This window comes from Phycodurus eques, chromosome 6, assembly GCF_024500275.1.
Source record: "Phycodurus eques isolate BA_2022a chromosome 6, UOR_Pequ_1.1, whole genome shotgun sequence".
NCBI lineage: Eukaryota > Metazoa > Chordata > Actinopteri > Syngnathiformes > Syngnathidae > Phycodurus > Phycodurus eques.
Window position 1 is genome coordinate 12657111 of NC_084530.1, and position 27765 is coordinate 12684875.

Sequence of the window (27765 nt, forward strand, 5' to 3'; positions counted from 1 at the left end):
TTAGGATACATTGAAATTACTACTTTGTGGTATGTTTTTTGTTTGTTTTTAAAGTGACCCCAAAGTCCGTTTGATCACTCAAATTTCACCATCACCTCCTCAGGCCCCCATGAGCAATTGCAGCTAACAGCCTGGAATATTGAGGAGTACATAAAAAAAAAAAGTTGAACATTTGGAGCAACGTAGTTTATTTGTGAAGTTATGTTGTTGCACTTTATCGTTATTCTTGCAAAAGAAATTATTTTTGCACATTGCTGTTGAAGTTTAAGGAAATCGTAGACTCTTTTACAGTAAGTGCTGTTTTTTTTTGTTTTTTTAGTAGTCCCTTCTGTATATAGTGTAAAGCGGACACTAGATGACGCTGCGCTACTCTCTATTTTCCATGATACTTGGCCAGACCCCCGAAGTGAATGAGAGAGAGAGAGAGAGAAAAGAAGAGAGAGAGAGAGAGAGAGAGAGAGAGAGCACACTGACGTTGACCAAAGAACCTACTCCCCGACTCTCATTGTGTGAGCTGAAGGTTCACCGACTATTTTTCACGTTCTCACGAACTGTAGCTTGGTTAACAAAGCAGAAAGGAAGAGAGGCTTCCGTTAGCACGAAGCCCAGCGACCTCGTCCGTGCGGATGTTGCCGTGACGGCAGAGCATCCTCCCAGCACTTAGCCGGCATCGTCAGCTGTTGCGCCCGCAGAGTGAGCAGACATGTCGAGAGCAAAATTATGACAAATTATGCCACGGATCTTTAGACGATATCCTTTAACCACGAGTCAGTCGGAGAGCGGATGCAACTAGAAACTCCCAACGACCCTCTGAGTATTTTCCGCCCTTTGTGCCAATGGAGAAAGCAACTCCACCGCCCCAGCCTCAGGTGCAGCTGTCAATAGCCAAGACCGACAGTCCGGCGGACGACATCTCCGGCTTGTCCGATGAGGAACTGCTCAAATGGACCAAGGAGGACCTGGTGAGGCGGCTGAGACGCTCCGAGGCCGACAAGATGAGCGTGATTCTGGACCACGGAAATCTCATCCGAGAGGTCAACCGCAGTTTACAGTTGCACTTGAACGAGATCAGGGGGCTGAAGGTGAGGGGGCGAGCATTCGTGAGGGATAGGGTCATGTAGCTGCATAGCGTTGGAGCACACCTGACTGCGCGCACAGTAGTGGGCGTGATGGGCAAATATGGTGTCAGACTCTACGTTATCCTGAAGTTGCTAGTGCCATTCTGTGGGCCTGTATGAGGTTATGATTCAAATGGTACAAATAGTCCCAAGTGCACATACCTTTATTTAGTTATACTCACCCTATGGCTTGTCAGTCAAGAACTATTTTGTACTGTCCATTTTATTGAGGGTAGCATGGTGCAGAGTGGTTAGCACACATGCCTTACAGTTCTGAGGTCGGGGGTTAGAATCCGGGCTCTGGCCGTCCTGTGTGTAGTTTGCATGCTCTTCCTGCGCTGTTACTGGAAACTCCAGCTTCCTCCCTCATTCCAAAAACATGCATATTGGGTTCACTGAAGACTAAATTGTGTGTGAGTGTGAATGGGATAGACTCCAGTTCACCCACAACCCTAATGGGGATAAGCAGTGTAGAAAATTGATGGATATTTTATTTACACATTAGATGTTCCAGCACGCCCGTGACCTGAGTGAGGATAAGCGGTACGGAAAATGGATGGATGAATGTTTTGTATAGAGTAACAGAACCTGTCTCCACTTTGTGTTTCTTTTGTATGATTGCGAAAGTTTTGTAAGAATAGCGTGTCTCGCTTATATTGTTAAAAAAGTGGCACAATTTTCACATTGTTTACAGTTGAAGCAGAAAACTTGCCTGGGGTAGCATAACATGGGAATCGTTTGCCTTTCTAGGAGACCTTGTCACCTCCTCACCCATCCGAGCTGCCTAATTACAATGGAAAGAACTGGAGGCTATAGGAAAGCAAGAGAGCGAGAGAGCAGAAGAGGGTGGCTTGAGGAGAGTTATTTTTTTTGCAGGGGAATCTTTGCCAGAGGTGAGAGGGTTAAGTTTAAGGGAATGCCACTAAGGTTATAAGTTGCCCCATCATATAGTTTTTCCTCAGGGTGTGGCTCCTTCTGTGCTATGTATAAGGAATGCCACACACTGAGTCAGTGCAATGTTGAGGAAGAAAGAAAGAATTAGGGTTTCATTTGAATATGATTGCATGCAGTGGTTATTATATTAGGGAGCAAAGCAATGGAATTAAATAGAAAATCACTGCAGCACTGTACTGTGACACTGAAAAATAATTTAATATTGTATCAAAACACAAGCGGCACGATGGACGACTGGTTAGAGCGTCTGCCTCACAGTTCTGAGGATTGGGGTTCAATCCCCGGCCCCACCTGTGTGGAGTTTGCATGTTCTCCCCGTGCCTGCGTGGGTTTTCTCCGGGCACTCCGGTTTCCTCCCACATCCCAAAAACATGCATGGTAGGTTAATTGAAGTCTCTAAATTCCCCGTAGGTGTGAATGTGAGTACCCATGGTTGTTTGTTTGTATGTGCCCTCCGATTGGCTGGCACCCAGTTCAGGGTGTACCCCGCCTCCTGCCCGATGATAGCTGGGATAGGCTCCAGCACCCCCGCGACCCTTTTGAGGATAAGCGGCTCAGAAAATGGATGGATGGATTGTTCAAAACACAAACACTTTTATAAAGTCTTCTGTCTCTGATTAGCATTAACAATGCTGCCAGTCCTTGGGCCAAAGGTCATGCCAATGAATCTGTGTTCCTCTCATGTTTGTATTTCTCCCTGTCAGGACATCAATCAGAAACTGCAGGAAGACAACCGTGAACTGCGAGACTTGTGCTGCTTCCTGGACGATGACCGCCAAAAAGGAAAGCGTGTTTCCAGGGAGTGGCAGCGTCTGGGCCGTTACAGCTCAAGCATTATGCGCAAAGAGGTGACCCTCTATCTCCAAAAACTCAAGGAATTAGAGCTTCGACAGGAGGAGGTCATCCGTGAGAACTTGGAGCTGAAAGAGCTCTGTCTCCTCCTGGATGAGGACAAAGGAATAGTAAGTGGAGGTGGAGGAACTGGCGGGAGTGTTGGAATGGGCGTGGGGTCCCGAAACTCCATAGATAGCCAGAACAGTTTGCTGCTGGTTCCTGGGCAGGGGCTCCTAATGAGGGATGTTGGGGATGGGAGCAGCACCTCTAGCGCAGGGAGTGCTGACAGCTCAGATCACCATCAGCATAAGCAAACTCACCTGACTGTCGGAGTGGGCGGTGTTGGAAATGGCAGGGAAAAAGGGAGTCCTGAGCTGGCGCATAAACCTAGATGTAGCAGCATCAGTGCCATAGGAGGAGGAATAGCAGACAGGGAGGTGTCAAGCCCCGAACACCCGGCCGGGCGCAACCGGAGTACAAGTTTGGAGTATCCGTACACTTTGCCCCAACTCTGTCGACCACGTTGCGGTTCCATATCAGTGCCTGACCACAGCCGGGTCATGCGAGGCTTGAGCCCAGAGAAATATGGAAGGAACGTGGGACGAAGTAGTCCAGAGCAGCACCCCAAGCACTACAGCTCTGACCTTCTTTTAGGCCAGAGGCAGCACTACCTGGGCCAGGGTGGCAGCGGCGACCTCTTTCAGAGGCACCACAGGAGCAGTATTAGCAGTACTGCTTGTGAGAGCCCTGAGCCTCGTCATGCACATTTAGGGGCAAGTGAGCATGTTGAAAAAGGTTGTATAGTTCAAGGGGGCAGTCCTGAGACTCATAGGCACCAATACAGTCTGAGTCCTGACCATGGGAAGTTTGGCAGCCCAATTAGAGACGCGCAGAGGAGGTCAGCTGGAGACGAGTTGTCACCACATCACCGGAGCATCTACAACGGGATGAATGGTACGTTCATATGCATGCGAATGAATCCTCTGAATGTAATGCGTAAGTGTGATTTAGGAACAGATTTCTTCTTAATGGTTTGTGAATGAGACCAAATGTTACAAGTACTGTGACCACAAACGTGCAAAGCTCTTATCCATGGTGCAATTTTAGGGTATCAGACTGTGGGAGGAATATCAAAAATAGCCTACCAAGTTGGCCGCTGTTAAAGTACCCCACAGTGACTGATAATGATTTCTGGAGTCGGGTGTGTGTGTGTGGGTGGGGGGGGGGGTGTGAATTGGGGTCTTTGCTGAGTGGCACAGAGCTGGCAGACACTAAAGGTCGTCTCAAGGTGAAATGTGTGCTTGTCTTTGCAATACAAACTGCAGAGAAAAGATAAACAGTCCGCCCAAACACAATATAATTTAATATTTCATGATACAGTATGTGCTTAACATACACAATCTCATGGATTATGATTTCTATAAACATAATTGATCTGCAGTTATCAGTCTATACTCTCACTATAAATAAATACAATTTAATTTAGACAGTAGGAAATGTCATTCTTTGGTGGGCAAGATCTGCTGTTTCTATTCTTACCATTATCTTTACATTTTTTGTGTGCCCTTATGTTTTAACATTAAAAGCTTAAATTGCTCTGTATCCATTTTGAACTATTTTGTGTCAGAGATAATTCTTTAGTACAGTAGTAAACATTTCTCCTCTTGTCATTTTCCCATCTCTCCAGATTGCAAATGATTATTGTAAAGACACCCAACTTTTGATTTGGGTTGTCTTTCTGTTTCTTCTTTTGGTTGTGGCAGAAGTGCATCCCTAAAGCAGGGATCACCAAGCTTTTTGAAACGGAGAGCTACTACTTGGGTACTGATGAATGCAATGCCCTACCAGTTTGAAACACACTTTTGAAATAACAAATTTGCTCCAAATATTTGGTGGTAAATCATCTCATCATTGTTGTCCCATTGCTTGTCTCCAATGATTTGGTCATGCACACAATACTGACCTTTGAATGATACTAGGTTTTTAAAAAAATATTGTCATTTCTACATTTACACCTATGGATGTGTAATTTAAAGAATAGCAACAAAAGAAGTAAGATGCAGCTCACTGGTAAGTGGTGGTATCTTTTTTAAAAAAAAAGAATAATAGCAACATACACAAAAAAAAATCATAACAGGTGAGCCATTTTTAGAACAGGCCCACGGGCTACTCATGTGTTCCTTGGGGTGACCTGGTTTCCCGCAGGCACCATGTTGGTGGCTCCTTTCCTAACACTATATCATGAGATATCGTTCTTGAACTAATATGTTTGCAAAGGGCTTTGTCATATTAGGTCGACTTCTTAACTGTAAAACGTAATTGCAGAGGGTACGACTGGCTTTCAGGTCTGGTGAAAACAGTTGTGAATCGAACTCAGAGAGAAAAATGTGCACCAAATAGTGTTTATCCAGCTCCATATGGACTTCATTAAGCCTGCTAGCATGAGTTAGTCATTACAGTGGATGAGTTAAAGTCATATGGTTACTACTTGTCGGTCACTATGGTGGCTTATCGACTAAGAGCAGGACCCCTCTCGGACTGCTCTCTTGCCACTGGCCTGACAAAGACAGCAGACCATAATATTTTCACTTAGATCATGACATACAGCCCTGAGAATAAATGATGAATGAAATACTCCTAGATGTTCACTTAACTGCTCGTTGTTTTTTTATGTAAAGGATGAAGCAACAGTTCAACAGACAATAAATAATTTAAACAAGTTACATTTTGTTACATCCATCTATTAATTGTTGACATGTCTGTGTGTCATCCCCTGACCCATCCTTGCATGTTAATTTTTTTTGGACGAAGAAGGAATTTAATTCCTATGACGTTGTCGTACACTCCACTTTCTGGGATTATCCCGTAAGCTCTTTGCACAGTATTTTTCAATTTTTCTGAACTTGTGTGTGCGTGCTTGTGTTTGTGAGATGGCTGTCTCTGTCGCTGTGTTGTTGTTGACAAATGAAAGTCTCATGTTCTTGTGGGACTCAACAGAGCACAGGTTTTAGCCTTTTAAATTCCTGACAAAAGAAACACTCTGACCTCTGCTCTGCTGTTGCATCTTTTGTGAGGCTTATCACACATACAGTATTATGTTTTAGCAGCCAAAAGAATGGAATTCCCCCCAAATCACTAAAAGCGCTACTTTTTCTTAGTAAACATGAAGGACACTCTATTAATAAGGATTTTGAGGATTTGATAATTACGAAAGTGCATAAAATAAAACAAGAGCATGTCCTGTAATTATTTTAAGAACTACAATAAAATATATTAGAAAATAAATAACACAAGTGACACACCTCAATATAAAGGGATACAATTTTATATTCTAAATTATTATTCCCTCTATAAATAATCATCCATGAATTTGCCCAAAAGGTTAAAAACCTTTTGTTAGGTGTTGTAAATGCTGATGGGATGCACAAATGTGTTTTTGGCCCTTTGTCTTCTGGACCTGTGGTCATCGGCCTCACAGTTCTGAGGACCCGGGTTCAAATCCCGGCCCTACCTTTGTGGAGTTAGCATGTTCTCCCGGTGCCTGTGTGGGTTTTCTCCGGGTACTCTGGTTTCTTCCCACATCCCAAAATCATGCATGGTACATTGATTGAAGACTCTAAATTGCCCATAGGTGTGAATATGTATATATATGTAAATTGCCTGTAGGTGTGACTGTGAGTGAGAATGGTTGTTTGTTTGTATGTGCCCTGCGATTGGCTGGCGACCAGTTCAGAGTGTACTCCGCCTCAGCGCCCGAAGATAGCTGGAATAGGCTCCAGCTCGCCCGCGACCCTAGTGAGGATAAGCAGTGATGAAAATGGATGGATGATCTTTTAATACTGCCGTAACACCTGAATTTCCCCTCTGTGGTTCAATAAAGGATATTTTATCCAAATTAAGATTATTGTGCCTTGATGAAGTAATATGATAGTTGCAGTATTAGTTTTAAATGTGCTGTAAAATAAAATAATTGCTTCTGGTCTGAGTTAAAGTTCACCCTGTTTGCAAGCTTTAAGGTTTTCTCTCCCTGTGTTTCTCTGTCTTCCTTCCATCCTAATTGGTCTGCAGTGTTAAAAACAGCTGTTAGATAGAGGAAAAACAATTATTACAAAGTACTCTTTCTGGAGGATGCTGGAGGATGTACTGATTGGCAGGCTGAGCCAGGAAAAGAGGATTGAATATGTTTTTGAGTGGATTACTGGCTATTTCCCACCACCAACCCAGCCCCCTCTCAAACATCTTTCTGCGGTCTTCACTTATTTCTTTCTTCTTCCCGCTCTACTCTGTCCACTTCCTCTCTACTTGTTGGATGAAAAGCCTCCCCGATAAATTGTGGAGCGCAGGCACATCCGTAGCGACTCATGAAGAAACCTAAATGTTTGTCACAGCTGCTTGTGAGGAAAGAATTTTGGGAAGCATTTGGCTGCTGTAACTCTAATGGATCAGCATTATTAGCAGAAAGTCTCATCTGGACAGCTATTTTGTCAGCCTTGCCGTTCACAATGCTGTGAACTTGCAACAATAGCATGATATTGTGTAGATTGGCTCATTTAGGCACAGAAAAATTGTGTTCCTATTGCATAGGCCTCCATTTAAAACACATCTCCATACAGTTTGCTGCATGTCATTTCTCTTTTAAGTGCATACTCCCTTTGCGTGCACTAACGCGCGATCTTCGCTTCTCAAGGTGGATGTCGATCTAAATGTCACTTTTAACTGCTATCTTGGCATTTGAATTTGTAATCACACCTGAGATTAATTATCCCCAACAACCTTGTCCGTAAACCATTAAAGCAGCTATTAGCCAAGGAGTGTATGATTAGGCATTTTGTTAACTACTTCAGATGCAGATCATTGTCATTTTAAATCAACATGCAGCTAGCTTCGTCTCTTTAATCCACTTTCTGGATGGTACAACATCACACTTCTTCTTTGCTGTGTGCTAAATACTAATTCAGACAACAGCAATGTCAACTGGAATCAAAGGGGTTAACGTCCCTAGCAAGAAAACTAATCTGTTTTTTTTAAGCTAAATAATAATCATGGTGGACAGTGGGAATATTGAGTTTTGCAGATATAATCAAGAACGTAAAAATAAATATTTTGAGACTGAGTGTGTGCAGCACAGTGTCTCAGCATCTCCTCGGACTGTAAAGATTTGATGGGTGACGAGAATAAAATTGAAAAGAAACAACCGATTCATAATTCATGAACTCATTAAGAATGGAAGGATGCTTCCAAATATTCTGACTATAGTAGCTGTGTGAGTTAGCAAGCAGCGGCAGTATGCCACGTACTAGCATCACTCCAGCACAAACCCCTGAGGTATGTGACAAATGTTCCACAGTAACCCCAGTCATCCAATATACACGAAAACCCAGTGGACTGGAGAAGGGTCTTTGTGCTTTTTAGACAGTGCCATTTGGGAATGGCTCAGTGAGCTGAAAGGAAATTAGCTTGCAAGGCCAGGTAATTAACTGGAAGTTTAGACATAGCTGTCACTTAGCAGGAGCACGACTGCGCTGGAGGGAAACTGTCTGTCCGTCCTAAAGTCACCAGCAGTAACTGTATTTATGTACATGTCACGTTTCGTTGAGTTGAAGTTGAGTGCCATCCTGTGAGCTGTCAGTCTGGTGGTATAACCTGATCAGATGATGACTGAAGGAGAAGTGGAACTGCAGACCAGGGGGTGCGGGGGTGGGGGGACGATTCCATTATGCACAGTATGCTGGCTTTCAGCAAGCATGGTGGCATTTAGTTTTAAGCTGTAAATCATGAGATACGGACATAAAAAGCCATCCATCCATTCATCCATCCATCTACTGTATATGACTTGTCTTCATTAAGGTGATGGAGGTTGAGCTGGAGCTGATCCCAGCTGACTTTGGGTGAGAGGCCAAGTACACCATGGATTGGTTGCATGACTCGCAAGGCACATATCGGCAAAGAAACCTTCACACCTACGAACAGTTTCATGTCTTCAATTAACCTAACGTATGCTGTTGAAATGGCTGTCAACTGTGAGGCAGATGTGGTAACCACTATTACACGATGGTGCCCAATTATTACATTATTTTTTCCTTTCAGCTTGTCCTGTTAGGGGTCGCCACAGCGTGTCATCCTTTTCCATGTAAGCCTATCTCCTGCATCCTCCTAACACTAGCCGTCCTCATGTCTTCCTTCACTACATCTATCAACCTTCTCTTTGGTCTTCCTCTAGCTCTCTTGCCTGGCAGCTCCATCCTCATCATCCTTCTACCAATATATTCATTCTCTCCCCTCTGGATGTGTCCAAACCATTGATGTCTGCTCTCGCTAACTTTGTCTCCAGAACATCTAACTTTGGCTGTCCCTCTGATGAGCTCATTTCTAATCCAATCCAACCTGGTCACTCCTAGAGAGAACCTCAACATCTTCATTTCCGCCACCTCCAACTCTGCTTCCTGTCTTATCTTTCATGCCACTATCTCTAATCCGTACATCATGGCTGGCCTCACCACAGTCTTTGCTCTTCATCCTAGCAGAGACTCTTCTGTCACATAACGCACCTGACACTTTTCTTCCACCCATTCCAACCTGCTTGGACCCGTTTATTCACTTCCTTACCACACTAACCATTGCTCTGGACCGTTGACCCTAAGTATTTAAAGTCCTCCACCCTCGCTATCTCTTCTCCCTGTCGCTTCACTCTTCCCCCTCCACCCCTCTCATTCATGCACATATATTCTGTGTTACTTCAGATAATCTTCATTCCTCTCCTTTCCAGTGCATGCCTCCACCTTTCTAAGGTGGAGGCATGTTCCCTGCTTTCACTGCAGATCACAATGTCATCTGTGAACATCATGGTCCATGGGGAGTCCAATCTAACCTCATCTGTCAGCCTATCCATCACCACTGCAAAAAGGAAGGGGCTCAGGGCTGATCCCTGATGCAGTGCCACCTCCACATTAAACTCCTCTGTCACACCTACAGCACACCTCACCACTGTTGTGCTGCCCTCATACATGTCCTGTACATATTTCTTTGCCACTCCAGACTTCCGGATGCAGTACCACAGTTCCTCTCTGGGTACTCTGTCATAGGCTTTCTCTAGATCTACAAAGACACAATGTAGGTCCTTCTGACCTTCTCTGTACTTCTACATCAACACCCTTAAGACAAATAATACATCTGTGGTACTCTTTCTAGGCTTGAAACCATACCTCCACTACTCTTTCCCATAACTTCATTGTGTGGCTCATCAACTTTATTTCTCTATCGCTCCTACAGCTCTGCACATTACTGTTCTTCTTAAAAATTGGTACCAGCACGCCTTTCCTCCATTCCTCAGGCATCTTCTCACCTGCTAGAATTCTGTTGAACAAGTTGGTCAAAAACTCCACAGCCACCTCTCCCAGATGCTTCAATACCTTCACAGGTATGTCATCAGGACCAATTGCCTTTATATTTTTCATTCCCTTTACTACTTTTCTAAATTCCCCCTTACTAATCATTGCTACTTCCTGGTCCACCAGACTTTCCTCTTCTACTCTTCCTTCTCTCTCGTTTTCCTCATTCATCAACTCCTCAAAGTATTCTTTCCCTGTCTAGCCACACGCTCCCCTACTACTACCTTACAGTCAGTAACCTCCTTCAGATTACATCGTCTGCGTAAAAACTTTATTCCACCTGTGTGCGTCTATCGGCGCTCTTGTAGGTCACCCTATGTTCCTGCCTTTTCTGGAAGAAAGTGTTCACTACAGCCATTTCCATATTTTTTTTGCAAAGTCTACCACCATCTGTTCCTCCAAGTTCCTTTCCTGGATGCCAAACTTACCATTCAATTCTTCATCACCCCTGTTTCCTTCATCAACATTTCCATTACAGTCTGCAACAATCACGACTCTCTCTGTCTGGGATGCTCAGTACTACTTTGTCTTGCTCCTTCCAGAATTTCTCTTTCACCTCGAGGTCACATCCTTCCTATGGGGCATAGCCACTCATTAAATTACACATCACAGCCTCAATTTTAAGTTTCAGCCTCATCACTCGATCTGACACTCTTTTCAACTCCAGGACACTCTTAGCTAACTCTTCATTGAAAATAACCTCTACTCCATTTCTTTACACCGTAGTAAATTTATTTATCCCTGCCCCTAAGCTTCACGCCTTACTGCCTTTCCACCTGCTCTCCTGGACACACAATATACCAACCTTTCTCGTAATCATCATGTCAACCAACTCCTGAGCTTTTCCTGTCATATTCCCAACATTCAAAAGTCCCCACATTCAGTTTTAGACTCTGTGCTTTTCTCCTCTCTTTCTGCCTAAGAACCTGCTTTCCACCTCGTTCGTCTTCGAAACACCCCCTATTAGTACATTATTATAGTATGTTTTATATTTGTGCAACAGGTGCATGATTCCATGCTGCCCGCACCTGATGTAAACCTGAAGATCATTGCAAGGTTAAATTAGTGATATTTCAATACATTGTTATGTAGCCAAGTGCATTTAAACTTAACATAAATACTAAAACAATGTAGTAGAGTATTTCTCCGGGCATTCCGGTTTCCTCCCACATCCCAAAAACATGCGTGGTAGGTTGATTGAAGACTCTAAATTGCCCGTAGGTGTGAATGTGAGTGTGAATGGTTGTTTTTTTATGTGTGCCCTGCGATTGGCTGGCAATCAGTTTAGGGTGTACCCCGCCTCCTGCCCGAAGATAGCTGGGATAGGCTCCAGCACTCCCGCGACCCTAGTGAGGGTAAGCGGCTCAGAAAATGGATGGATGGATGGATGGATGGAGTAGAGTATGCACTCTTCACCTTCCCCATGGCAAGCCCTGTTGATGTTTGATTCATTACAATCGAGTTGTGTCGGTTGCTCACATATTAAAATCGGAAAACAGTAGTTTATCTTGCAAAGGTTTGCTTAAATATTCTGCCAATACAGTATAACTGACAACATAGACAAGTAGAAGTTGGTTGTAAATGTAGAGCTTGAAAACACATGCGATTATGCAGGCTTTTGTGATGCTTCTCATGATAAATCTCACAAAGTATTTAATTTTCATGTCCAGTTTGCTTCATGTCTTGTTAAAGAATACATCTTATAGAGGTATATCATAAAGGACACACATACTGCATTACAAGCATCGCAACTAATTGTAGATATTATTCACACCAAACTATAAACCACATTAAAATGGTTAGAATATTTTGTGTAAAAGAGTGGACACAGTTGCAAAATAAGGTGTTGTCTTTTAAGATGGGTGTATGTTTGCATGCTTCCATAAAAACACAAAGGCAAAAGAACCACACAAGCAAAACATACACAGTGTTCTCAGGCTTGATCAGCCAACGGGGCTCCAATTATCCAGCTCTACTTCAGTGAGCTTCATGCTCTTCTCTCAACAGTCTACATTTTCCTCACAGTGAGACAACACAGAAAAGTAAACACTATTATAACAGGATAATGTTCTTTTGATTTTGTGTGACAAATATTTCCATTTAGTTGAATTAGCCTTCGGTATCACATCCATTTTCATCAACTGAGTGAATATTACAGTGAATATTATATATATATATATATATATATATATATATATATATATATATATATATATATATACATCCATCCATTTTCTGAGCCGCTTCTCCTCACTAGGGTCGCAGGCGTGCTGGAGCCTATCCCAGCTGTCATCGGGCAGGAGGCAGGGTACACCCTGAACTGGTTGCCAGCCAATCGCAGGGCACATACAAACAAACAACCATTCTCACTCACAGTCACACCTACAGGCAATTTACATATATATACATATATATATATATATATATCATCAGCAGCAGGATGAAGGTCTCTTCTTCAAGTTTCCAACTACTACGGCAGTTTGCAATTGGTTGCAAGTGTATTTAATAATTTCATCTATCCATCTACTTTTAGGTCTTCACCGTAGTCGCTTTGTGCCCCGTGGTATCCAGTTGATAGTTTCTGTGGTCCACCTTTTGTCAGCTCTTCGGGCAACGTGCCCAGCCCATTTCCATTAAAGGCTTTTTATTTTTTGAATGACATCGGTAACTCGCGTCTGCTGTCTTATCCAACTGCATCTTTTCTTATCGTGAATGCTGATTTTCAATGTTTGCCGTTCCATGTTCCTTTGAGTTACACGGAGCCTTCGTATAACCTTGGCATTTGTAGTCACTACCGTACTCGAGGACTGGTAAAATACATTGATCGAAATGTTTTCTTTTCAAGCAAATGGGAAGATTGTTCTTTAATATAACACAAAGTGTGCTAGGCAAGCTTTATGCGACATTTAACTTCAGTGCTTGTATTTCCATCCATTGTTACAAGTTGGCCTAAATAGATGTAGTTGTCGATGGCACCTAGGACATAGCCATTTTGACATCTTTTTGTGGACAGTAACGATTGAACATGACCTTCGTTTTGTTTTTGTTCATTTTGAGACCTGAGTGACGGCTTTCTAAGTCTAATTCCTGAATACGACGCTGTTGTTGTTCAGCATCATGTGAGAATAAAATTATGTCGTCTGCAAAATGAAGATGGCTCAAATAAGCGCTGTTAATTTTAAGTCCTTTTTTTTCCCAGTTGAGCTTTTTTTTATATCCAGGGTAATTGAAAAGTAACTCCCTATTTTTAAGCACTAATTTTAAGCACTAATTTATTTCTGAACTATAATTCTTAGAAGAAATGAGCATGAGAATAAAGTGTATTGCATGAAGTTTTATTTAAAATTCGATACGGGCGCCAGCCTTAGCAACCAGTTTTTCAAGCCGCCTGGGATTCGCATTAACTGATTTCACAAGGAACTCTTGTGGGATGGAAAACATAACTTCTCGTATTCGCCCTTCAAGTTCTTCCGAAGTTTGGTAGAATAGACTTGCTCCTTTAATCATGGAACATACACAAAATAATTTAGAAAAATATTACAACGTATGAATAAATTATAAGTATTTTAAAATAGGGAGTTACTTTTTCAATCACCCTGTATATATATATATATATATATATACTGTATATAGTCTCACTGTTTTACATCTAGGAAGTTGCCGCACTGTCCGCAGTTATCTGTAACAGATCTGCCTAAGGAATGTTAAGCCAAGTAGCTCTCCTACCAGCCAGGCTGCACACCAGACTGACTGTCTGTCTGCCTGACTGACTTCTCGCTGAACGAAAGGTCACTGATCTATCCTGCATTTTCATGGGCTTTCCTGTCCGGCCCGACTGAATAATTTATGTAGTACTTTTTTCAGAGATCTGAGAAGAATGGTCATGTGAAATGACTTCGTATTGATCCTGTAAAGTGAGACAATAGCAGAGAGGACGAGTGACAGATAAAAGAGGATTGAGAGATGAGTGGCACAGAGACCTTCGTCATGTGTTTACTGACTTAATGTAAACATCAATAAAAACTTGATTACCCAGTTTGACAAACGATCCGCATACATCAGTCACCAGTCATTCATCAACCATTAATTCAACTCGATTTACAGTATTTTCATTAAACTATTGAGTTTAAATCTTTTCCATAAATGTTATTGAATGTCTTTAATGAATTGTTAGATGATGGCATATACATACTGTGTTGTTGGTGAATGATACTTGACTACAAAGTAAACAGTGACGTCTTCAGTGAGGCACTATCACCTTCAAAGTTAATCCCATGTATCTTTTTGTAGAGGAATTTAGAAGGGCTTCGCTGAGAGGGGGTTTAAGGTGCATATTATTCTGGGGGTAATCATGTTATCCATCCACTTGGGCACTGACCGACACTGAAACCCTTTCCCTTGACACAGCTCTCACATCCCATTAAATCAAATTTTGCCATTGACACCCTGTCCATAACTAAATCCACTAAAACTGTCCGAGGCTGTTTCGAAAAAAACGAAACAAAAAACTTTGTAATTGTCTTTGATAAAGCCCCATACAGTATACAGTACAGGTATGTTGGTACATAAAAGGCATTTATCATTAGAAATTGTGTTTGGCTGAAAGGGATTCTAGTGTGTAGTTAGTATGTGTTCTGTCACAAGATAGCAGTTTGCAATCACGTGACTGGTGACAGTCAAATCAGTATTAGCCAGTAGACTACCTCTTAGTCAGGTCTGAGGCTCAAGATCCACAATAAAGTTAGTAAAAGTAACATACTAAAGCCAAACCCATCAGTGTAATTGATTTAGAGTCAACCTATTAAAAACAGAAAATCTCCCACCCAAATCCTTTCTCTGTTTTTTAAAAGACCCTGTAAAGTGAACTGAGAGATTGTTTTTTTTTCTAAATACATGAGACATCCATCCATCCATCCATTTTCTGAGCCGCTTCTCCTCACTAGGGTCGCGGGTGTGCTGTCATCGGGCAGGAGGCGGGGTACACCCTGAACTGGTTGCCAGCCAATCGCAGGGCACATAGAAACAAACAACCATTCGCACTCAGTCATGCCTACGGACAATTTAGAGTCTCCAATTAATGCATGTTTTTGGGATGTGGGAGGAAACCGGAGTGCCCGGAGAAAACCCACGCAGGCACGGGGAGAACATGCAAACTACATGAGACATGTTTGAAGATAATTGCTGAAAATGTGCAAAGACTGAGAAAAACAGATGAAAAAATCTAGTTCTGCCTCCAGATCCTCGATCACTCAATCACAAATCTAACAGCGTTTCTGATTGACGTAAAAAAAAAAAAGAGTCCGTAAATAATTGTATTTTTGTCAAAAAATACTATTTACAGTATGAATTTAATTTATTAAACCGTAGCGTCTTTTTATTTAAAACAACGAACAGTTAATGTTGGCGTAATCGCGTCAAAATGGCTCTAAATGGAGGCGTTCGCTTGGCGGAAGTTCCGCCTATACGCACATTCAGCCAATCAGATGTGACCAGCAACCGCCACATTATGAATGAAGACTGAACGAGGTGCGCTATCGTCGCGTGGAACGTTTTCTAAAAAAAAGTAAAGAAAGGGCTTAACAGTCAGAATGGCACCTAAGATAAAACGGGAAACTGCTAAAGACAATGTTAGGAATAAATTTAAAGATATATTAGCAGAAAGATCTGTGCGTTGTGCAACCGTCATTGACTGTGCGTCACGTAATGCAGCTAAGATAGGCACAGTATGTTTGTTGTTATTTGTTTTATTGCTTGTTATTAGACTGACAAAACTGAGAAAGCACTCGCTGGTGATAGTTTGAGCGAAGCATGATGAAGAATGATCAAAACAAATCTGCAGTAAATTGGCCAAGAGAGCAATTAAATGACAATTGTGATGTCCCACTTTCTGATTTTTTTTCTGAATAAAAAAAGAAAAGTTTTCCTGGATCGGTGTGTTGTCACAAAATTAACCAATGAATTTGAAACGAAACAGACAAAAGAAAAAAAAACCACATGAATCAGAATTTCCCCGTGTTATTATGGAAGAAGGCTCTTCTTCAATGAGGAACTCTAGTCCTTCTCCCCTTTCCTTCCCACATTAAAGTTAATGAGCAATAAATTGTTATCATATTTGTTTAGTGTTTTATTTCTTTAATATAGTGTGTTTTCTCTTATTTCTCTATTGCACTATATTTATTTTGAATCAAACACGAAAGGTAAGTATAGTTTAATTTTAGGGCTGGAACAGATTAACTGCATTTCTATTCCTTTCAATGGGAAACATTACTTCGGGTAAGAATGTTTCGGGTTACAAACGGGGTCAAGGAACCAATTAAATTTGCAACCCGAGGTTCCACTGTACTTGGCAATTTTTTTTAAACTCATTTATATTTACAGTTTTGTTAACAACACTCTTCTCTGTAGTGAGTCAAATCTACAATAGATTTATTTTCACTTTACAGGGACATTAACTGTTTCATGCACAGACTGCATCATGTCAAAGTAATCCCTGTTCACATGGACCTCCAAAACAGTTAGCTGCAATATCCATGCTAGTAGTTGGTGAAGGCACATTACAACTTTTATTGACTCAAGGTATATATTTACATGAGAAAAACCTGACGGCACACTACCTAACCAAAATGTCACAAAAAGATAAATTAGGGGCCAGCATACCCACGACCCTAGTGAGGATAAATTGCACAGAAAATGTGCGTCCTCTCCTGTGTATTAAAATAATAAATTGAGTAATCAAAAAGGAGTAAAAGTTTTTGATATCCTCTTTAATATGCTGATGTGCTTCTATCTGAATTCAAAAGATTTATTACAAATACCACACATACAACATTTATGCATGAACCTTTATCTCACAGGGCCTGAGTGTAGGTCACTGTATGAACACATTCGTTATGAGTTCTAAAAATACATGGTATTAACCTTGTGGGGTGATCATAGTCAGCCACATGTCCTCCCATCACCCCTGAGAGAGCAGCGTCACCCATGATCGCAGTGATTCTATCCTCGAACGGGGTGAGGCCCTCCGCGCCGGTTCTTCCGCCTTTTTTTGGCCATACTTGGGCGGTGGGTGGGCCACTTCTTTTTTGGTTCTCCGTCAACGTCATGTTTTAGGAGAAAATCCACACAAGTCTTTGTACATGAGGCCCCAGGTCCATTTAGCTGCATGGGAGCAATATTCGCCACTTTGACTGTCGCCAAAAAGAGAACGTTTTCATCCATTAAAAACCTTTCCATGGAAAAAGCCCCTTAGTCTCAACCAATTTCCATGAAACTATGGTGAGAGGTTGATTTATAGGATTTATTGATATTTTGGTGTTATTCTGATTGAAGTTACAGATTTGATCAATTCATTATCCTTTCACTTGCTAACTAACACAAGCACAAATCATTTTCCATTTAACAGTATGGTCTATTATTTGCTACCTGATTTTTGTGTGTGTGTGTTTTTTTAATCTGTATCCTGTAACGATAATTAAACGTGTTCCACTTCATTTTTTTTTTGTCCAACACTACATTACCATGGAAATTGAACCCTGTGAAGGTCACTGTCTGAACATTTTTGGAAACTTTATTTATATTTATTTATTTATTTAAAATTGTGTTTCTTTATTTATTTGTATATTTACCATCTGCTCTGAGCAGATGATAAATGTTGAACATGTACATTTATTAATCTTTTATGTAACTATTCCATAAATCAAATAGGGACAAATACAAGCATAAATGAATGCTGATGTCTACCGTCATTCATAAGCTTCAGTTATTCATAGTAAGAGCATTGGTATCATTGTTGGGATTGCTTTATTGATCCACCAGACCGTGTTCAGGCATCGTTCTACTCTGCAATATGCATTGTACAAAAACAGACCGCACCCATTTTATGAACAGTTGATTTTGACTGCAGTTGAGTGTGCACTAGGATGAAGCAGCTTTCCAACCAGCTTTAGATTTATCGTATTAATATAAAATATATATTTTCTTCTTAATATTTTATGTCTGTATATTATTTTTCTCAGTATGTTGAACAATGGTGTATGCTTTACAAATAAAACCACCTTGCCTATTCATAAAATCAGTCCTTCACACACACTGACCTCCAAATAAAAATACCCGCAGGCTTCTGACCATTTGAAGGAGTTTTTATATCTCACGGTGCATTTCTTTGCCCCTGCGAAGATGAACAGACGGACGGAAAGGTGCAGGCAGCGAATTGAAGGTGGCTTGAGGAATCTGGCAAACTATGCGGTCACAAGAGTGCTATGAATCTTTAATGGGAGACGTTAGCGAACCAAGGAGAGGAAGTGTGCTGAAAACGTGATTAAAGACGGGGAGTATACCATTGTAGAGAGAGAGATAGCGAGAGAGAGAGAGAGAGAGAGTGAAAGAGAGAGAGTGAGGGAGAGAGTAAAATATTTTTTTCTTGAAGGGCAAATCATGGAAAAGAGGGAGGTTTTTTTAAGCTAGGACTTGCAGTATATTCCCCTCTTGCCCAAACCATGTTCAGCCCTATAAAATGGCTGTGATAAAAGTATGTTATTTAAAAAAAAAAAAAAACAACAGTTATGTACCAGTTATCCATATATCCATCCATCCATTTTCTTTCACCGATTATCCTCACTAGGGTCGCGGGTTGTGCCAGTTATGAAAGTGCATAACTACACACATACAGTGCAACACAACTACACTCATACCTGATCAAATATAGGTAAAATGATCAAATATGAATTGGCCAGTGAGGTAGGAGACAGAAAATAATCTGCCAACCGTATGTTGGTTTTATAAGTTGGCTTACTTTTTATTGCAATTTCTTTAGCCCATTTCCTCCATAGAGTGCAGCCAAGTACATCCCAGACTTCCTGTTCCACATGGATACATTATTACTAACAGGATATCTGATTGCAACTTCAAACTGAGAGTGTGTGTGTGTGTTTGCGTGTGTGCGTGCATCGACTTTTGAAGATGCACTTCATGATTTGCTCCCTGTAATGCTGGTATGACTTAATTAAGAATCCCACACTCCAACCTTAAGCCTTTTAACTGTGATTTTAGCATTTCTGTTTGTGCACAAAATAAATAAATATCTGATGTGATGGACAGAATTACAGACATAATTAGTTGCTTTGAACTAACTAACTTAATCATCTCCCAGTTTGAGCCATGTGATACTTAGACACGAAAGACAATCATCTGTTCTTGGTGAAACAGCAAAGAAAGGTATTTCCCAAAATGTCACAACAATTGGTTCAATCTGGCCTCATATCTTAATTATATTTGTCATGTTCTGTAACAAACACATCAAAAGTAGATCCCTTTACACACTTTGTTTCCCCTGATGCAAACGGGTAGCACAACATTGATGTGTTTTATTCATGAGGCATTTTGCTTTTTATGGCACTCCAAGTACACGTCATATCTAAATCATTAGATTAATGAGGCAGTACTCCCATGTCAAGGCAACACTCATAAACCCTCTTTTTTCCTTCTGTCACTTCTCCCTTCTCGTTCCCTTTGCTCTCTTCTTTCTCTTTTCTTTTATCCCAGCTTTGATATCAGCCGGCTGCTGCACCAACAACTGCAGAAATGTCAAACTATGGGACAGGTAAGAACTTTGCACTTTGTTCCCCTTCTTTATAATGTCTTTTGCATTAATCAGAGAAGAAGAAGAATGGCAAATGAAGGTCACTGTCTGTTCTTTTCTCCAAGGGTCCATAATCCTGTAATTAGATGCCATTATGAAGTGTTCTTTCAGCTTCTTTTTTCAAAACTATTCAGAGTGAACTTCTAGGCCTGGCAGTACTAAAATGGACGTAGCCGACTAGAATAATTCTAATTAATCATGGGCTGATCTCTTAAAATGTTTGTGCTGGTGTAGTTAAATTAATCTTATTTATATACTCCAACACTGTTTTGCACAGGTATAATCACAGCAGGAAAACACAGTTTGAGGTGACAGTATCTTGTCCCTGTGTGCAATATTCTACATTTTCAATCAGACCCCAGAGGGGTAAGGGTTAGGGTTAGGGTGAGATGGCTGTGTTAATATTTAAGAAGTGCAAGACAAAAAGGCATACCCTCCCTCAAAGGCTTAACAGCCCCTCTGGCCCCTCATGTCACAGGAAAGCATGCACGCTTGACCATGTATAATTACAGCCATGTTTTACACATTCTTGTTCTCTCACTTCATACAGTGGGAGTAAAAAGTATGTGAACCCTTGGGAATTTCTTCAATGTCTGCATAAATTGGTCAAAAATTGTGGTCTAGACGAAGAGTCTAAATTACAAGAATAAATAAACAGATTGCCTAAACTAATACAACACAAACAATTATATCCAGGGATGCACATAAAAAAATTGGTCTGGTTCTCAAAAGAGCACCAGAGGTTGTTGCTTGGTGCTCTTTTTTTTTTCGACCCACTGACCTCACTTACAGTACTGGACCGCGTGATCAGCTGATTTGGTGCAGTACAATTGGGCAGCAGTCCCCAAACATTTTTGCACCCTGGAATGCTCAGCTCTCTGGTGCAGGGTTGATGCAGGCAGGAGCAGAAGGATCAGTCACAAAAAATAAATAAAACATAAATTAAAAAAAAAAAAAATCTCTTTTTTGTCATGCTATTCATGTCATTTGTTCCACTTGACACCTATTTTTATTTATTTAAGAGCGCAGGTGGAGACAGGCTTGAGCAGTGACACATGGAACATCGGATGAATTTTGAGAGATTGTTGAAGTTTAAGTTGGACTGATGTGGGATTGATGATTCTGGTGATGGGGAAGGGACCAATAAAGCGCGGAGTGAGTTTGCGGGATTCAGTCTGGAGTGGGAGGTTACGGGAAGAAAGCCAAACCGTCTGACCCACCTTGTACTCAGGCGTATGGAAGTGACGAATGTCCGCAAGCCGTTTATTTCTCTCAGAGGACCGGGTTAAGGCCGCCCTGACGTCCTTCCATATGGACTGGACACGTCGAAGGTGCTCTCTCACAGCGGGAAACACCACCGTATGCTCCTGTTCCTTGAACAAAGGAGGTTGGAAACCATAACGGGCCATAAATGGAGATATACCTGTGGCGGAGCTGGTGAGTGAGTTATGGGCATATTCCACCCACGGAAGGAAGGTGCTCCAGGAGGCGGGATTGCGAGCGGCAACGCAACGAAGAGCAGATTCCAGGCTTTGGTTTGCCCGCTCCGTCTGGCCGTTGGATTGGTAGCCAGAAGACAGACTGGCTGCTGCGCCCACTGCCTTGGAGAACTCCTCCCAGCTCTGGAAGGAGTTCTCCAAGGCAGTCGATGCAGGGTTGGAGAGTGGTGTCTTTTCTTCAACAAAGAAGGGGGGATAGAAAAATGGCAAGATCCTTACTGAAAACTGGGGAAAGGTCATGATACTCTTCCAGCACTCGGGAGAGGTCGACTGGTGTGACAGGTGGTTGAGGTTTGCTGGAGGGTGGCATGGCGGAAAGCAGACAGTGTGAATGGCATTGAGGACTCCACCCAGCGATCGTAAGGTGGGTCCAGTCTATGGGAGGGTTGTGCTTTTTAGCCAAGGAATTCCGAGGAGTAACGCGGTCTCAGGGGAAGGTATAACGAATAACAAAATGTCCTCACGGGAGTTTCCTGAGATGAGTAAAGTAAACTGATCTTTTTGGTGGGTGACATGGGAGATGAGTCGCCCATCCAGGGCAGTACATTTTTTGGGTGACTGGAGTGGTTCACGAGGGAGTTGGAGCTGACGTGCCAATCCCTCATGAATAAAATTATCATCTGCGCCGGAGTCAATGAGGGCAACAACGGGTGTGTTGTGAACAGGACCAAGAATACATGTGGGAACGGAGAATAGATACGGGAGGGAGAGCTTGGGGAAGTGGTAGTTTGGCTCCCCACGGTGCTCTCGGGTTGTGGTGAGCCTGGTCTTTTGGGTCTCAACGGGCATGTGGAAATTTAATGGCCAGATTTGGCACAATAAATGCAGAGTCTATGATGTTCCTGGAGGTCTAACCTGGTGTTGCCGAGTTGCATGGGCTCATCTGGCGCAATGGGGGGTGACAAGGAGGCGCTCGGAGGTTCAGAAGGCGGGTGAGGAGGTGCTGGCGCAGTGCTCATGGGGGATACTACTTTACACGGTCTAAGCACCTTCTCACGTGCTCTTTCCCGCAACCGGATGTCCAAACGGATGGACAAAGAGATAAATTCCTTGAGGGAGGAGGGCTCTTCCCGGGCGGCAAGCTCATGTTTGAGCCGTTCTGAAAGCCCGTTGAAAAAAAATTCCCCTCAACGCCGCGTCATCCCCACCCGCATTCACTCGCAAGTATCTTAAATTCTATAGAGTTACAAGGCTACGGAACTAGAGCCCTGAGTAAGCGTGAGGAGGCATCAGGTGGCTTCCCTGCCCTGAACGGGGTGATCAAAAACTTTCCTGAGTTCAGCAGAAAAGGCAGTGAAAGACCCAAGTACCGGGGAAGAGTTGTGCCATAATGCGGTTGCCCATTTCACTGCTTTTCCACGTATGAGGTTAGTTACTTATGCCATTTTGTATTGTTCGGTGGGGTAACTTAACGGCAGCAGATTGAATACCAGGGAGCAATTGAGGAGGAATTGACTGTATGTACCTAGGTCCCCAGAGTAGTAGTATGGATGGGAGGCTGCGGTCTCGGAAGGAGTACTTATGGGAGGGTGGTCGGATTGCAATTTTGAAGAAAGTAGGGAAACTTGTTGCGTGAGAATGGTCAAAGATTCCATAATCTCCTGGAGAGTTTTATCCTGTCTTCCTATATGGGCGCCTTGGACGGTGAGTGCTTGTCTTAACGCCTCCGGGGTTGCTGGGTCCATGGTAGTATTCTGTCACGATGCGATTTTAACTGGACCCAGAAGCAGGCGGAGGCTGAATAAGTTTTGTGGAGAGTGGTTTATTGAGGCGGCACGGTGAACGTGTGGTTAGCACATCTGCCTCACAGTTCTGAGGACCGGGGTTCAAATCCCGACCCCGCCTGTGTGGAGTTTGCATGTTCTCCCCGTGCCTGCGTGGGTTTTCTCCGGGCACTCCGGTTTCCTCCCACATCCCAACAACATGCGTGGTAGTTGATTGAAGACACTAAATTGCTCATAGGTGTGAATGTGTGCGTGAATGGTTGTTTGTTTGCATGTGCCCTGCAATTGGCTGGCGACCAGTTCAGGGTGTACCCCGCCTCTCGCCTGAAGATAGCTGGGATAGGCTCCAGCACTCCTAGTGAGCATAAGCGGCTCAGAAAATTGATGGATGGATGGTTTATTGAGAAGGGATTCGGAGGTGGATCCTTGAGGCGTACTGGCGAGTCGTCGAGACAGGGAGCGTGTGGTAGGTGGTGGCGTGAGCAAGTGGATGGCTTGACAGCATGGTGGAAAAGGTCAGCAAGGCGGGGAACACGGAAGGAGCACTGAGGACAAGGAAGAACATGTAGATCATAAATATTGCAAGGACTGGCGTACCTTACGAGAGAGAGAGCCGGTTTACCACAGGTGAACTTTAATACTCTGGCAGTGGAGTCTTGGATCTGGCAGGCTTAAATGCAGGTGATGAAGACTGACTTGCAGTCATATACAACAAGACATGTACACTTTCATTTGGTCAGAGGTAGCTGTTAGAGTGCAAAAGGTTGGAGCCTCACCAACCACAACAATAAAAGCCACAGTATATTAATTAAACAAATATAAAGGTAATGATGTTCAGTAATGACTAACACTGTCAGAGTGGTATTAATCTATTATGTTCATCATTGTGGTTACCATTTATATGGTGTACTACTATCTCAAATCTAAATGTTAAATATATATTTGAATGTTAAATATATATCTAAATATAAATATTAAATCTAAATGTTATATATATATATATATATATATATGTATATATATATATATAAATGTAAAATATATAATTGTTAAATGTAAATTTAAATATACATCTTAAAACTAAATGTTAATTATATATAAATGTTAAATCTATATCTAAATATACATCTAAAATTTAAATATAAATATTAAAACTAAATGTTAAATATATATTTTCATTTTAAATATAAATTTAATATAATAATATACAGTTAAAATTCAATATAAATGTTAAATACTAAATCTAAATGTTTCAGGTCAACTAAATATTTAGTTAATATGCAAATCTATGGAAGTACCAAAATAAAAGCTCTATTTGTAGCGTCAAATAACAACATAATCAAATAAAATAAAAAACATCTTATACAGGGAAAGTGACCCTTGGAAATATATGATCACTTCCTAAAATAACAAACCAGTTATGTAAACTTTACTTGACAAGTAGTTTGAGTGTTTAGTGTGACTTTTCTGAAGAAGTGTCGCGTGGAAGTCGCAGGCTGGGAGCCGGGGAAGCAGGGGGAAGAAAAGAGAACTAACCAGAGACCGGTGCTTCCCAATGGCCTGTCCGCCTCAGAGTGCTTGCTCGCCAGCCGCAAGAGCGAGGACGTCAGCCTTGGAGGTGGATTTGGAAAAACAAGTGGCAATGGGTGTGAGGGGAGGCAAAAAAGAACTGTTGCTGTTGCTGCGGTTCTCTTTTTCACCCGGGCATTGCAGCACGAAGCGCCCATCCACCGCCACCCCCTTCCTTCCTTGCGCTCCCGCCTTCCGCGACGTCCACACGAATGGCTGCTTTCTGCTTCGGTTGTCCAGCGCTGAAGGTGGACGGCGGCCGATGGCAAAGGCACTGCGGCAGATGCCGGTGGCTGTGTTAGCTAGCTAGCTCGCTTACTTGAGCTGAGGTCTCAGCCAGCGAGGATTTCCGGAGGGAGAAGCACAAGCCATTGCAGAGCTGTGGCGAAGCAGCACTTCTTCATAAAAGTGATACTAAACACTCAAAGTACTCGTCAAGTAAAGTTTCCCTAACTGGTGTGTTTCAGGTAGTGATCATCTGTTCAAGGGTCCATTTCCATTTGTTATACGTTGTTTGACACCACACACAGGTTTTATTTTGACTTCTATTTCTTGGCTGTGTGGATTTGCATATTAGCTAAATATTTAGGTTGAGGCGACAGGGTGGACGCCTGTGTGGAGTTTGCATGTTCTCCCCGTTTCCTCCCACATCCCAAAAACATGCATGGTAGGTTAATTGAAGACTCTAAATTGCCTGTAGGTGTGAATGTGAATGTGAATGGTTGTTTGTTTATACGTTTGCCCTGCAATTGGCTGGCAACCAGTTCAGGGTGTACCCCGCCTCCTGCCCGATGATAGCTGGGATTGGCTCCAGCACTCCTGCGACCCTTGTGAGGAGAAGCGGATCAGAAAATGGATGGATGGATATTTAGTTTGAGCTGAGAAATTTAGATTTAGCATTTATATTTAATAATTATATTTAAATATATATTTCACATTTAGTTTTAATATTTAGATTTAAATATATATAGATAGATTTATCTTTTAGTTTTAAGAATTTTACATTTAACATTTATATATATATATTAAAGATTTAAGATTAGCATTTAGATTTGAGAATTAGGTGTAACGTTTAATATTTGACTTAAACTATAAATTTGACAATTATTGTTCTTAATGTGCAGAAAAGTGACTCTTGCAAATTCACTCCTGTGTTTTTAAACACTGTTTGAAGCAAATGTGCCAAAATGTTGTTATTTTCAGTGTGAGCTGCTTTACAAACGGCACCCATTCACTACTTGTTTATTTTTGGATCTTGCAAGTGTGCCTAATAAAGTGTATAAAGTAATAAATAAAGTAAAATACCCATTGTACCTCAAGCATACATATGTACAGCTATGATATAATTTAGTTATGGACTGTCAAGTGTCGGTGTAAAAAAATCGCAGGCCCCATGAGCCTTGATAATTGTGCACTGTTAAACTAAATCATCCATCCATTTTCTTTACCGCTTATCCTCACTAGGGTCACGGGTTGCTGGAGCCTATCCCAGCTATCTTCGGGCGGGAGGCGGGGTACACCCTGAATAGTTAACAATTATTTATAGGGAATCTTACACAATCTGCAAATGTATAATTCATTAAGCTATTTTAAATGCTTTGCTACAATGGGAATGCTGTATACAGTGAACTATTTCCTATGTATATTAGTTAAATAATAAATCTTTCTTTCTTTCCTCTTCAATTATGGTCCAGCTTTGATGCCTCATCTTGACCTCGCTGCCACAGCCTGGCTCCTCAGAATCACAGAGGTAGAGCCTTTTTGTGTCCATGGTCTTGATAGCCACAAACATTCTGTGGCACCATGGTCCAAGGCACCAGATGGTCTGCTGTCTGTCCATGGCCTCATTCATGTCTTCAGCGCCTGAAAACAACCTGCCTTCATGTTTTCATCTCTACTACACTGTTGAGCGCTTTGAGGAGAGCAATTAGTTGTGTTTATAAAACTATGCTGCAGATACATGGAGGTCTCTCCTTGCCAATTGTGATATGGCTATCTCCTGCAGAGAATTCACAGAGATGGATGCATGCTGGGAGATTTAAAGGACTATGCTGTGTAGTTTGCTGTGTGCAATGAGAATTTAATAGAAAATTGTACAAAAATTCCACGCTAGGTGTCCAAACTGGACTCTTTTCCTGCAACATGAACATCACTGTGCCTGTGCAACCTCCATGTGGTTGGATAAACAACTCCAGTGACACACTAAAAAAAAAAAAATAACAAAGCTAGTCTTGATGCAACACGTTACATGACATGGCAGTTTGACATGCTTAATTTTTCTGTAATTTTAGAATAATTTTAAAGCAATGGTGGGGCTTTGGATTTCTTTCATTACACATAAACAGAAAATCTAAAACAAACTTTGTCAAGTAACTGCCAAAATGTCAGCTTTATTATTATTATAATTACAAAGCAAAACTTTATGTGCAAAATTGTGCTAAATTCTCACAAGAACAGGCTTGTGTGAGTGTTGCCTTCCATCTGTTTACAAATATAGCTCGTTGGTGGAGAAGCACATCATTCATCATGCCGTATTCTTTAACTTTTGAAGGTCTTTGGTTTCACAGTCAGACTCTTCAACTTTCATTCATTTTCAAAGTGTGAAATTAGGACGTGCAAACTGATGTTCAGTCTACCGATGTCAAATCCAACCCTACCATCACTATACCTTTCTTGTTAAAGCCATCTGTTTCAATTTACCTTTAAACTTAACCTGTTGGGGAAAAAAATCTAGATATTCTCGCTAAGAAAAAACATATTTTCCTGTGTCTTAAACCAATATGATCATTATAGCTGCTGAAAGATGTTGTAGTTCTATAATATGCAATGTCCATGTGTCATTTTATTTTGTATTAAAAATTTCTGATAAAGCGCCTAGATTGAAGCTACAATGTTATATTTTCTTTTTTTTCTTTTTTTTACAAGAAAACAAAGTCCAGGTAAATATAGATTATTGGATTAGTTTTCTATATATCAATATATATGACTATATTATGACCATTATTTTTGACTTCCAAGTATTAGAACTAATATATCAAGATG

The 27765-nt window shown here is 41.6% G+C and overlaps 1 protein-coding gene across 2 annotated transcripts; it reads left to right on the forward strand.

Annotated features, from left to right (window-relative positions):
• The first annotated feature begins 486 nt into the window (after nt 1–486).
• Nucleotides 487–27765, forward strand: ccdc85al (coiled-coil domain containing 85A, like). 2 transcript variants are annotated; one of them, XM_061680427.1, is made up of 4 exons: nt 487–1082; nt 2777–3860; nt 19835–19892; nt 26418–27765. In XM_061680427.1, exons 1-4 carry the CDS (start codon nt 837–839, stop codon nt 26434–26436), a joined length of 1407 nt encoding a protein of 468 aa, XP_061536411.1. In that variant the 5' UTR covers nt 487–836; the 3' UTR covers nt 26437–27765. The 2 variants fall into 2 exon arrangements, with proteins under 2 accessions (XP_061536411.1, XP_061536412.1); XM_061680428.1 differs by having other exon boundaries at nt 487–962.